Here is a 14,001-nt window from a genome sequence, read left to right as displayed (position 1 = left end):
AATGTATCAGTATTAGCTCACTACTTGCGACAAATGTCCCAGTGTAATACAAAGATCTTATCATTAGGGGAAACAGGGTGAGGAGGAATATTTGAACTCTTTGTATTATCATTGCAGTTTTTCCACACATCTAAAACTATTCTAAAATAAAAGGTTTATTTTAAGTATGAATCAATAATTTTTAAAAACATTTACTGAAAATCATTGACTTGTCCCTTGTATAAATAAACTTCATGGTTTAAACATTATGTTGGAGTTGTTTATAAAGTTATTAAGAAGATCAGGGTGGGATTGGGGTGGTCTGGGGCGGGGCCAGAGCAGGGTGGGGTCAGGCTGGGGTCAGTAACCCCGGCAATGGGCGGTGGGGAGGCGGGGATCCCCCAACGCCTAGGCCAGCCCGCGGCTCTTCTCTGCCTGCTGTTGCTGAACGTGACCACCCTGGAGCTGCGAGGTTCCCCAGCCACGGCCGCCCCCGGCCCGACTGCAGGCGATAAGGGAGCGTTGAGGGGCGGCGCTTCGACTTGGCGAACACAGCGGTTGGCTCCGGGAGCTACAGGTGCGTTGGGGCCTCCATTCGGGCCAAGATCCCCTAGCCTACAGGGCCTGAAGGTGGCCAGCTGTGACCAGGGCCTGGTGAGTCATTAAGTCTCATCGTTTCTCTGCCCTTCCCTCCAACCAAGCAGCCCAGAGATCCGCTCCACACAGATGGGTCAGGCCCTCCACTGTGAGGCCTCTAGGTGGGAAAAGACCCAATCCCTTTGTGGGGCTGTGGGAGTGGGGACTAGCAGAGTCTGGCCGGGAGGTTGGAGGCTGGGTGGAGGAAAGTTATAGGACTGCTGAGTGAATGGGCCTGAGTTCAGGGACCAGGGGTCTCATTCCCCTTATCGAGGCCCTGGGAGCCCAGGCCCTAGACCAGGATGCCCGGTCTCAGGGGGCCTGGGCACACTCCTGCCCTCCCAGGTATGAGTCCTAGAACAGGGCTGTCCTTATTAGCCCACTCCTTCTTCTTTTAGAAATGGAGACTCCTGCAGAGTCAGAGAGGGGAGTGAATTGCCCCAGATCACACAGCACCACAGGCTTCTGCCTGCAAATCTCCCTCCCTAAGACATGGGGTAAAGTGGAGGGAACACAGACCCTTAGAAGCCATGATCTTGATAAAGTAATGTTGGCAACTTCTGAGACCTTTAGCTCTTTGATCTACAAGACAAGGTATTGAGGCGGCTAGTTGACAGAAATAAGGTCTGTGATGTGTGCAACCCTTGGCAGCCTTGCTCAAGGATGTTCATCTCCCTGGAGATGCTCCTGTGAGCTGGTCCCTCCATCCTCCACCCCACCAGACCCCTGGGTCCTCATCCCTACAGGGCTTGGTGTGTTGCGCTCTGTTCTCCAGTCCTCAGTGGCAGCCAGTGAAGGCAGAGTCCTATCATTTTGGCTACGCCGCTGGACGCCTGGCCTTTAGGCTAGGCCACTGGATGCCTCGCCTTGGTTTTCCCATGTGTGAAGCAGGGAGGCCTTCCTGGTTGTGACATTTGGGGCACCAACAGTGTCTCTATTGTAGGTGGCAGCAGAGTTTCCACAGTGTGCGGGAAATCCAAGGTGATGGGGAGGATCTACGGTGGCCAGGACGTGGAGGCTGGCCAGTGGCCGTGGCAGGCCAGCCTGCGGTCCCAGGGCTCGCACATCTGTGGAGCTGTCCTCATTGACTCCAGCTGGCTTCTTTCCACTGCCCACTGCTTTCTCAAGTGAGTCTCCTTCTCCTTTCTAGGCTGACAGCACAGGCTTTGGTAGGGGAGGGGGATGCAGGGGAAGACGAGAAAAGGAATGATGGGTGTCCCACGTTACTCCTCTGGGCTTTCCTCTGGGCACTGTGTGGCCTTCAGAGGCTTGTCGTTCCTGCCTTTGGCCTGTGTACCCTCCACTTGGACTGTCCTCCCCGCTCACCTGCCAAGATCCTCCTCATGCTCCACCCTTGGCCGGTGTATCTGTTCCCCAACACAGGTGTGCCTCAGGAGACTGACAGTGTCCATCCTCACTGCCATGTGGTGTGGACCCATCTCAGATCACAGCTTCTTCTCAGTGTCCCCATATTTCCAAGTGTCAGACTCTTGGCAGAGGCCTGTGACCACATGTGTGACCAACAGCTGGGCGATTCTTCTTATTAGTCCTGCGGAACTGTGTGCCCAGGAGGAGTCACAGTCACTGGTGTGCATTCAGGGAGCCATGGTGCCAGGCCCCATAAGGGGGAGGTGGGCTCCCTGGGAGAGTGACAGGGCTGCTCAGGAGTCTAATTCACCTAGACATTTGGGGCTGGCTCGGTGCCAGGCTTCTGAACAGATGAGGAAGGGTCACCAGGGAGTTCAGGCATTACAGCGCATGTGTGGGTGCTGGAGCTTAGAGAGCTCAGAGTCTGTCAACACCCACTCTGTGCCAGGCTCCGTGCAAGCCCCTCTGTGGCATCAGGGGTGGCAAATCCCACCTCACCATGTCTCCATCCTGTCAGAAGAGAAAGCCCAGCATGGATGAGAAGGGCAGAGCAAATGGGGTGGGGATTCGGGAGAAGGTGTATGGAGAGGGAGGGCTTGCTGGAGGGGAAGGGTTGGGTGAGGGGAACATGAAAGAAGGTCTCCAAGTAGATGAGCTGTGAAGACAGTGAGGGAGGGGGGAAGATTCAGCACCTGTGTTGGGGGAACAAGGCAAGGTTCCATTTCCTGCACCCATTTGCTCATTTATTTAACAAATCTTTTGTCCTTGGAACTAAGTGGAGAAGCAGGCCTTGGGCATGGATGTATTTAAAGGAGATGGTTAACAAGAGTATGGGGCCAGATGGTGGGTTGTATGGCATGTCAGGAAGGGTAAAGTTAGAGCTGGGACTGAGCCAGAATACCTGCTGTGTACAATCAAAAGGCCTTCATTTGATTACCCCACCAAGGACCTTTCCGGAACAAGGATTCAGTGCTTCTGCTGTTCTAGTGTATGATGGAGAAGCCAGCCATATGTCTGAAACTGTAGTAGGGTATCAATTAGCCTCAAGAAAGAAGGCCTACTGAGCATTAGAAATGGGGAGACAAAAGCTGTCTGGCATCACAAGAAGTGGATGGGTCCAGAGGGCTGTGGGCAGTTAGATGAGGATGCAGGGAAAGAGCTAGTCCCCACTTGGAGATGATGGTGACAGTGCGCCTTTCCTTCTCCAGGAAATCCAAAGCCCCGGAGAACTACCGGGTTCTGTTAGGAAGCACCCAGCTGTACCAGCACACCCCTCAGACCCAGGAGGTATCCGTGAGCCAGATTATCACACACCCAGACTTCGAGAAGCTACATCCCTTCGGGAGTGACATTGCCATGTTGCAGCTGCTCTTTCCTGTGAACTTCACCTCCTACATCATCCCTGCCTGCCTCCCAGTCCCTGGCATGAAGGTCCCCAGTAACTCATCCTGCTGGATAACTGGCTGGGGGATGCTCGACGAGGAAAGTGAGAGGGTGTGGGGGAGTCAGTGGGGGGGATGAGAATGGGAAGGAGGGGGAAGGGGAGAAGGACAGGAGCAAAGAAGGGAGGTGTGTCTCCACCTGAGGGGTCTCCAGGCAAAGGTCCCCCTGGCCCACTATGCTTCATTTCCAGAGGAGCAGACCATTCTAGTTCTAGTTCTAAAAGTGTGTGATTCTAAAGCTTTGGTGTTCCCTAAAGTGTAAAGCTCTGAAGTCTGGGAATCTTTGACTTTGGAATCAAGAATCTGAGTTCTTGAAGTCTTTCTGGTTCTTGATTCAAAAGGTTTAAATCAATCATAGATCTGAGATGACTTGATCCAACTCAAAGGTGATGGTTGGGGCCTGACTCCTTCCAGGTCACTGAAAAACTCTGATTTCCCAGTGCCATAGGAGGTACTTGGGAAAAGTGGAAAGAAAACTCAAATATGATTTCTGCCCTCTGAGTCTGCCTGATCAATTTAGAATGATTACGACTTTAAGAGGGTTTCACTCTCCAGACCTCACTTTGGTTTTCTCCCAGCTCAGGTCATCTATCTAATTTGTAGACTTGTTAGGCAAACTGAGTAACAGGAAAAAATTGTATTTTTTAAGATTGAAAGAGGAGAAAAGTAGACCAAAACTTATGAGCAAGAGTCTTCACTAAAGAAAGGAGTGTTTACAACTTAGTGAAATGCTTATGATGCCAAATTAGGGAGGGAAAGAATATTTATTTGAAATGATTTGTAGGGTCATAATTTGGTATGGTGTTTCTCTACATAGGTGCTACAGGCATTTTGAACAGATGCTGCTTCATTGGGTGGGATGTTCCAGCCTCCCTGGTCCTTGCCTATTAGTGTGTCGGTTAACACTCAATAATCATAAGACAAACAACTAGGTCCCCAGAATTCTCACATCACACACACATAACACACGTATACCAAACTTCACATACATACACACATACACACACACACACACAACAAATGTATACCACACTTCACACACACACACACACACACACACACACACACAGACTGGTTCCTCCTTGAGGACAGGGACCCTGTCTTTCTTGTTTCAATATCCCAGTCCATGCCCCAGGCAGGGCCTGGCACCTGGTCGGTATCCCACTGCTGCCCCCGGGTCCTTCTTCGCTGGCCCTCCAGACTGGGCTTAGCTCCCACCCTGCATGCTCTATGTTACTCTCCGTATAGCTGTCTGAGTGTTTGCCTTACAGCAGGACTCATGCCAGTTCCCTGCTCATTGCCCTCAGTGCCTTCCCATTTCTCCTTAAAATAAGATTGGAACTCCCTGCCTTGGCTCTCAGGTCCCATTCCTCTTTATCATCTCCTACTGCATCCCTCACCCACACCACCCCAGCCAGTAGCCCTCACTCCTGCCTTGACGATGCCAAGGCCATTCCCACCTCAGATCTGCACCTTGGCTGTCTCCCTGGACTCATTTGCTTTCCCAACTAACCTTGTCATGACTCGTTTCTTTACATATGCAATTAAGCTGCTCCTCTGAGGAGTTTTACTTGATCATATGAGCTAAAACAGGCAACCCCTAATAGCACATCTTGTTTTATTTCCTTTATTCCACTTATTAGATCTAAAGTAATGCTACATATTTACTTCATTTACCCTGTCTGCCCCAGCTAAAATGTTCCCCTGTATCATTAGTTAAAAGATACTTAGCACAAGGATAGAGGAATAAATGAGTAATTGAATGATGAATAAATCAGTGATGGGATGAGAGAATGGATGGCGGGAAGGTGGGAGGATGAGTGGGTGGAAGGGAAGATGGTTGGGCAGATGGGTGAAAGGATGGTAGGCAGGGAGATGGAGTGAGTGGTCTATTCGTGGAGGGAGAATGGAGAGGTGGATGAAAAGATGAGTGTATAGGCAAATGGATGGAAGGGTGAGTGGGCGAATGGGACATGAGGAAAGATAGGTAGATGGATAGAAGAACAAGTGGATGGAAAGCAGTGTTAGTGATAGACAAAAGGTGAGTGGATGGGATGGTTTGTGAAAGGGTAGATAGGTTGGTGAATGGTTGCTAAGCACCAGTGAGTGGCAGGTATTGGACGGATTTGCCTTTTTCCTTTGTGGAACAGGAGGAGTATAGTTTGTCGCTATGAGATGGAGGGAATAGGATGAGTTTGGAAAAGTTTGAGAAACAGGGGAGGGCATTAGGCATAGGTAGAAGACTGAAACAAGGATGAAAGCTCAGCTGTGCAGAGAAAACCCCATGTTGAGGGGCAATGGTGACTGGTAAGGCAGAGGCCTGTAGCTAGACTACAGCATCCTTCCCTGATTTCCTCCTTATCCTCGCAGCACCTCTGCTCGAACCTTTCCATCTCCAGGAGGGTAAGGTGAGCTTCATTGAGAACAAGTTATGTAATATGTTATACGGACTTGCGAAAGGCAAAAACTTCTCTGTGCATGAGGACATGCTGTGTGCTGGGGACTTCTCCACAGGAAAGTCCATCTGCCAAGTAAGTAAGGCCCTTTCTGTTTTCCCCTGCTGTTCTCAGGGCCTCAGTTTCTCTGGGAGAGGGGCTGTGGTGCCTCTGTTCTCTTTGTGGAGTCCCTAGGACTTCCCGTTTCCTCCTCTATGCATCTTCCTGGACTCCATCCCTCGTCAGTGTCCCCCAGGCCACCCCCTTCCTAAGCCCCTTGCACATGAAGGCATTACAGCATCTATTCTTGAGGGACAAATTAAAGTTTTAATTGAAGTGTAATATACATACAAAAGAATATATCCATGCTCTTTTCATAAGTTGGATGAATTTTCACATAGTGAGGCAGCATGTGATCAATACCTCAGAGGCCCCACTCACACTTCCTTCCTGTCACCAACACCCAACAGAAACCACCATCTTCACCTTTAATACCTTAGATTAGATTCTGAATGTTCTGTAAGTAGAATTTATTTCTAGTTGTCAATCTTTCTTGTCTTAACATTGTATTTGTGAGATTCATCCATACTGTTACCTGTAGTTGTAGTGTGTTCAGTCTCCTTACTCTATAGGACTCTCCTGTGTCCATTGAATCCTATGATCAGTTACACTTTAATGCATATTTTAGTACTTTCCGAATTTTTCATTTCATTCACTTCTAAATGTTTTATCTTCTCTTTCACAGAAACCCTTGAGTAGAATTATTGGATTAAAAGCTATGTGTATATTAAACTTTGGCAGATGTTACCAAACTTCTCCAAAGTGGTTCACCATTTCCATTCATTTGAGCAGTGGATGAGAGTTCATATTCTCACCAGTACTTAGCACTTTCCATCTTCTCTCATTTTAATAACTTATTGTGGTTTTCACTTTTCCAGTGATAAATTAAATGTACTTTCACATATTCATTATCTTTGGACATATTTTTCTGTAATGTTTCCTTTCAGGATTTTCCCCCTCTCATTTTTCTGTTGGTTTGTCTGTCTTTTCCTTTAGGGGCTCTTTGTGTATTTTACATATTCCAGATATCAGTCTACTGCTGGATATTTGTTTTTTGGGGTTTTGGGTTTTGCTTTGTTTATTTTGTTTTGGCTGTGTTGGCAGTGTGCTAGGTGTGACAGGCAGACTTTTCATTGCAGCGTGTGGGCTTCCCTTTAGTTGTAGCATGCGAGCTTCAGAGTGCATGGGCTCAGCAGTTGCAGCATGTGGACTAGTTGCCTCGTGGCCTGTGGGATCTTAGTTCTCTGACCAGGGATTGAACCTGCATCCTCTGCACTGGAAGGCAGATTCATAACCACTGGACCACCGAGGAAGTCCCACTGTTGGATATTCGATTGTGAAGCTTTTTTTCCACTCTCTGTGGTGCCTTTTTATAGGTGAGAAAACAAGCTTGGAGAGGGAAAGTGGCTACCCTAAAATAAGGCACCACAACTTGGGCCCCTGTGTTGATTCCAAGCCTAACCTGACCTCCACCACATCATCCTCGGGGCCCAGGCTCCCAAGCTGGCATCATGTGCTGATTCTTCCATAGATGGTGTTGTGGAGTGGAGGGGAAGTGTTAGGGTTCTGGAGTTAGAGGCCCTACCATGTGACCTCGGGTGGTCTTTTCACCTTCTGAGCCTGTGTCCTTATTCATAGTGTAGGGTTTTGAGGCCTCCGTCATGGGATTGTTGCAAGGATGGTGTAGTGGGTTGGATAGTGTCTCCTAAATTTGTATCCTCTAAATCTCAGAATGTGACCTTATTTGGAAATAGGTCTTTGCAGATACGATTGTTAAGAATCTAAAGATGAGACCTTGCTGAATTTAGAGTGAGCTCTAAATCCAATGACTTGTTTTCTTACAGAAAGAGGGAGAGACACAGATAGTTGGTTTCAGACTTCTGACTTCTAGAACTGTGAGAAGATCAATTTCTGTTGTTTTCAGAGTTAGCCAGTCTGTGGTGATACACTTTGGCATGCCAGGAAATGCACATAGGAGGGATGAGATGCACCTGGCCCACAGGATGGCCTCACAGACAGCTGTTTTCATGGGGGCCCCGTGAGCTGCTGAACCAGAGGGGAGAAGCTTGGCCCCTTGCCCTTCTTGTAGGAGGTGGACCCAGGTTTCTTGGTTCCCAGTCCACAGCCAGTGGTATGAACTGTCTGGCTGTCAGGCCTGGCCTGTCCTTTTCACAGAGTCAGCTGCACCTGAAGGTGAAACAAAGGGCTCAGTCCCCCGAGTCCCCATCTGCTACACTAGACCTCCCTTCCAGCCTGCAGAGGTCATGCCCACGGACCTCAGGGCTGGACCCTTTGTCTCCTTGCCTGCTGGACATCCATAGTGCCGTTTGAGCCCACTCCTCCTCTCGTTTCTTCCCAGGCTGAGGACAGCACTGAGATGGACCCCCAAGAGCCAAGGCATTAGATGACCCCCCCCCCTTAGCCTTTCAGTCACCACAGCATACCTGAGACACTCCATCTAGACTCATCTTCTGCCACATCACCTTCTCCAGCCCTTACCCTGAAACCCAGGCCCCTCTTCTCTCCCTGGAAGTACCCCTCCCCCTGCACAGGGCACCCAGAAACAAGTCTGAGGAGAGACAGGCCACAGAGGCATTCAGTGCTCAGACTGTGGGGCAGAAGAACCTTGGTTTCAGGATTCAATCTGTCATTTACCGGGATTGTGACCTTAGCTAAGTTTCCTCACCCATGAAATGGGGTTGCTAACAGCCCCAACTCCATCACAGCTGCAGAGTCCCTTTTGCCACGTAAGGTAACATAGCCCCAGGTTCTAGTTATGAGGATGGGCTGTCTTTGAGGGTTACTCTTAAAGGCTAGCCACACCATGTACCCTTCTCTTTCCTTCAAGTCACCACTTCCCCCACCCCTCCCTCTCAGCTGGAGAGCTTGCTTCCTATTTCACTGAGAACTTCAAGCATTCTGTTGTCCAAGATGCCATTTATCTTCCCAGTCTGGCAGGCTTCTTCCACCTCTCCTGAGCCTCCTGCCCCCTCCTTGCCGGTCCCTCCTGGAGCTCTGGGTGCCCAGAGGCTCCCTTGCTCCATGTCTTATCTCCGCTTTCATGACTCCTGTGTAAACGTGTAGTGGCAATCTCCCTCCTGCTACTGCCCAGTTTCTCTGCCTCCTTTCCCCCAGAGACTCCTCCTAACAGCCCTGAATCTAACCTACTCTACCCAGGAGTGCCCCCAGTACCACCAGAGCCTCATGGCCAACGTCCCCAGGAACCTGTCTTGCCAGAGGCACCTGTGGCCCCAAATCCTCCTCTCACTCGGCACTTGAGCAAGTCTCACTGCCATTTCCTGGGCACCAGGACCAGCCAGCTACTCTGCTCTGCACTGGTCCCCTCACCTCCCACCTCTAAATGCTGGAGACCCCGGGGCTCCTTGCTTAGCCTGCTCCTTCCCTCTGCACAGCCTCCCAGAGATAGGCTCGGCTTTGACAGTTCCTGTTGCCTCCTTCAACATCTTGTCCCAAATCTGACTGTTTCTTACCGCCCTGGCCCCTCCCCACCCATGATCTCTCACCTTCTCTCCTATAACTGCCTCCAAACAGGTTCCTTCTCCACACAACACCAGAGTGATCCAGGTGCCAGGCATGACCTAGGCAGTTCTCCATGGGCATCAACTCCAACCCCCACCATGAAGGCCCTGGGAACCTGAATCCCGTCTACCTGCCTTGCTGCCCACATGTCATTGCTCTTCCTCCCACCCACCTGGCCATCCCTCCTCTCCTCGTCTGCACCCACTGCTGTCTCTGCTCCAGCATCAGAAAGTTGGGTGTCCTCTTTGGAATCTCAGCTCGGGAAAGCGCCTTGCTTCCACCCTATGAAATGCCCTTCCCTTCCTGTCCTGTCCCTCTATGTGTTGTTTCCACATGTCACGTCAGACAATGGCAGGCTGGTTGCCTTATTTACAATAACTCCATGAAAGAGGAACCTTGACATTTCACCTCTGTGCCTGAGGGCAGAAGCTGCCCTGGATGCTGGACGTGTTTGTTAGACAAGTGTGTGGAAGGCAGCAAGCACAGCTATCCTGCTCCTCTTCACCCTGCTTCCAAGGATGACACCTTCCCTTTGGGTGATGAAGTGAGAGGATTTCCACCCAGGTAGTCCTGCCCTGACAGCATTTCAAGACTCCAGTAACTCCTAGCAGCTTTCAGGGGACCCTCAGCTGCTCCCTGACCAATACAGGCTGCCTCCCCCATACCTGGGTATGGGCACTTTCTGCAGATGCTTAACCAAGAATTTGAGAGAAAACTAAAGGACTGACTAAATGAGTGAAAAGGGAGGAGGACCTGGGTGGGGATGTGCTGCTGCAGCTCAGAGTTTGCAAGATCCAGGTCTGCAGCAGCTTCAGCTGGCTAGGTTCCACTCTCAGACCAGCCCTCTTGAGCTCAAATCCTGCAGCTGTCTGTCCCTTCTCGGCCTTGGACAGTGCTTTGTCCTGGACCACCACGCCCTTCCTGGGCATAGGATCCATATATTGATGGATATAGATCTGTGATGGTTTTGAGGGTCAGTCCAGGACTTCCTGAAGCATGGTTCCAGTGCCTGCCTGCACGACTTAATTGGGCTGATCTGCAGTGGGAAGTCGGTGTTTGGAGTTTCATAGAATGAGGCTGGAGGGCAGAGACTCGTAAGCCCCACCCTGCTACCTGGTCTTCTTAGAACAGCTCAGTCACCCACCTGAACTCCCGCTTCTTTCCTAGGGTGATTCCGGGGGCCCCCTCGTCTGTGACTTCACCAGTTCCTGGGTACTGATGGGGCTGGCCAGCTGGGGTTTTGACTGCCGACACCCCATCTACCCCAGCATCTTCACCAACGTCACCTACTTCACCGACTGGATCGAAGAGATCCAGAGACTCACACCCCACCCTGAGCCCACGTCCACTCCTACGCAGACCCAGTTTCCACACCAGTCTCTGCAGCCTGCCGCCTCGTCCGTGCTGGGCACAGCCTTTGTGCCTCCACAGACCTGGCCCCTGATGCTGTTCCTGCTTGGTTCCCCGAGGCAAGCCATGTGGTGATCCGCCAAGTCCCTCAGCTCCTGCTCTGTGCCTCAGGCTCCAGCCTCCTCACTGGAACCTTCCCCCCTCCCCTCCCCCAGCCCCATCAGCTCTCAGTGGTCCCTTCTTGGCTTTCCTGTCCACCAGCTGCAACCCCTACAATCCAAGCTTGAAAAACCAAATTAAAAAAAATGAAAGACTCATCCTGATTCTGTCTTGGGGCCCTATTGTTCCTCCTGATCCTCAGCACTCACCCCTTCTCTTGAGGTCTGTCATCATCTGATTCCCCAGACAAGCAAACAGGAACTGGCAGGGCCATTACAGCAGGAGGAGGGCAGGGGTGGGGACACTGAAGATGTCCAGCTGGGGAGAAAGAAGGGTATCTTCTCTTGCAGACACCACTCCTGCTGTGGGAGTGCACAGACTTGGGAGGAAGTATATCAGTCAGCTCCAGCTGCCATAACAAATATCACAAGCAATGTGGCTTAGACAGCAGGAATTTATCATCTCACAGTTCCAGAGCCCAGAAGTCTGAGGCCTCTCACCTTGGCTTGTAGACGGCCATCTTCTCCCTGTGTCCTCACATTGTCTTCCCTCTGTGTTTTTGTGTCCAGATTTCCCCTTCTTATAAGGCCACCAGTCATAGTGGATTAGGACCCAACCTAATGACATTATTTTAACTCAATTATCTCTTTAAAAACTCTACTCCAAATAAAGTCACATTATGGGGACCTCTGGTTGTCCAGTGGTTAAGACTCCAGGCTTCCACTGCAGGCAGCATGGGTTCGGTCCCTGGGTGGAGAGCCAAGATCCCACTTGCTGGACTGCGCAGCCAAAAGAAAGTCACATTCTGAGGTGCTGGAGGTTAGGACTCAACATAAGAATTTGGGGTACACAATTCAGCCCGTAATAGGAAGTAAGACATTTTGTCGGGTGTCTGTAGTGCAGGGGAGTAAGGATCTTTCTCAAAGTAATGAAGCATCACTCCCCAGGTTTGGAGGAGGGAGGACCTCCTCCCAGTGGAGGTAGAGGGAAGTTCCCAGTGTCCAGGACAATTGAGTTGAACTGGAGTATATCACCGGGCTTCCCTGGTGGCTCAGAGGTTAACGCGTCTGCCTCCGATGTGGGAGACCCGGGTTCGATCCCTGGGTCGGGAAGATCCCCTGGAGAAGGAAATGGTAACCCACTCCAGTATTCTTGCCTGGAGAATCCCATGGACGGAGAAGCCTGGTAGGCTACAGTCCACAGGGTCGCAAAGAGTCGGACACAACTGAGTGACTGAACGGAACGGAACAGGAGTATATCACCCAGGTCATGAAGAAGGGAGTTCCAACCTGTAGCACAGAAGGCTCTTGGATGTGGGGGATCTAGGAAACTGAGGTGGAGACAGAACAAGAAGGCCCTTGTCAGGCTGCGAGCTGAGGTCCAGTCTAGCAGTCCTCACACCTCTGATCCTAGAGTAGACTCCCAGAATCTTCCTTACCCACCCCCATGGTCCCTCACCGACCGCCATGGTCCTAAATTCACTGCCCCAGCTTCCTGGGTTTGATGCCCGGGCAGGGAACTGGATCCCACATGCCACAACTAAAAGTTATCATGCTGCAATTAAAGATCCTGCATGCTGCAACTAAGATGCAATGCAGTCAAATAAATAAATATTTTTTAAAAGAAATATGCATTCGTGTCTACCATATGCAGGCCCCCAACATGCAAGAGAGCTGCATTCCCTGTTCTCATTTTTAGGTGCAGAAGGGACATAGTGCACTGAACTGAGTTACAACAAAAGAGTAAAACCTTGGGTTGGTGGGGGATGTCAGGGTAAGGATGAGAGATAGAGAAGGGGGATTACAGAATTGTTGAATCAAGGCCCACTGCTTACCACTTATAGAATCCAATTTACAAACACTGATAGAAAGGAAAGTTGTCTTTTATCACAGTACCAGCAATCTGTGAAGATGGTAAAGTCAATGTCCCCAAAAAAACTACTTCTGGAGATTCTGCTCAATCATGAAAATTTTAAAGGAAAAGTGAAAGTCGCTCAATTGTGTCCAACTCTTTGCAACCCCATGGACGTCCATGGAATTCTCCAGGCCAGAATACTGGAGGGTGTAGCCATTCCTTTCTCCAGCAAATCTTCCCGACCCAGGAATCGAACCGGGGTCTCCATTGCAGGCAGATTCTCTACAAGTTGAACTACTAGGGAAAGGAGAGAATTAATCTCAGTTAAGCCCTGAGATGGAGTCAGAGTCATTGCATGCAGGCTCCAGGACTTCTTGTGATCTTCCTCTAGTCCTTATCTTGTTTACACAGTTTGTTTATGGGATTACTGAAGGGGAATCTAGGAAAGAAATCTGGTCCTCTGTTAATTATTTAGTCTTAGATTCTTCCATATTGAAAAAACTGAAAAGTTAGGCAAGGATTGCGTGATTAAAAGATCTGAAAGGTGTGCTCAGGCCTGAGTGCCTGGTTAAAGGTTAGGTACCATATAGCCTTGCTAAAGTAGCAAGGACAGAGGCTTTCTGCTGAAGGCGGTATCCAGCAAGGAGCTGTTTACACGATGAGATGGTGTAGGTGCTAGTACATTCAGTAGTGTCTGACTCTGCGACCCCATGGACTGTAACCCACCAGGCTCCTCTGCGCATAGGATTTCCCAGGCAAGAATACTGGAGTGGGTTGCCATTTCCTCCTCCAGGGGATCTTTCCAACCCAGGGATTGAACCTGAGTCTCCTGCATTGCCTGCATTGCAGGCGGACTCTTTACCTGCTGAGCCATCAGGGAAAACTGAAGTGGTATAGATCAGGGTCCACATGTTTGGGAAATGACATGACACTCAGGACACTAAGCAATGTTTTTAAAGTCCATAAATATTTATCTCCCACTTTCTTTTCTAGAGATCTTAATTTTGAATTCCCTTTTTTCTTGTTTTATACTGATTCTTTTTCCCTAAGTTATTTTCTCTTGCATTGCTTATTTCAGTTTTCTTCATCCTGGCATATATGATAAAAATTTATTTCATTCATTGATATTTGTGTAATGACATTTGTTTTGTTTTACTGCTTCTTATGCATGGCATCCA

At 49.8% G+C, this 14,001-nt stretch overlaps 1 protein-coding gene across 1 annotated transcript; it reads left to right on the top strand.

The window, feature by feature from the left end:
* Positions 1-354: 354 nt before the first annotated feature.
* On the top strand, positions 355-10,945 carry LOC129557153 (putative serine protease 47). Its single transcript, XM_088837779.1, has 5 exons — positions 355-556; positions 1,559-1,742; positions 3,192-3,469; positions 5,796-5,956; positions 10,628-10,945. The coding sequence occupies exons 1-5, from the start codon at positions 355-357 to the stop codon at positions 10,943-10,945; spliced, it is 1,143 nt and encodes a 380-aa protein (XP_088693905.1).
* Positions 10,946-14,001: the final 3,056 nt, after the last annotated feature.

The sequence above is a fragment of the Moschus berezovskii genome, chromosome 7 (assembly GCF_049115385.1).
Source record: "Moschus berezovskii isolate FMDL1 chromosome 7, NW_MosBer_1.0, whole genome shotgun sequence".
Classification (NCBI taxonomy): domain Eukaryota; kingdom Metazoa; phylum Chordata; class Mammalia; order Artiodactyla; family Moschidae; genus Moschus; species Moschus berezovskii.
Note: the sequence above shows the minus strand (reverse complement) of the source record. Positions and strands in the feature narration are given on the sequence as shown.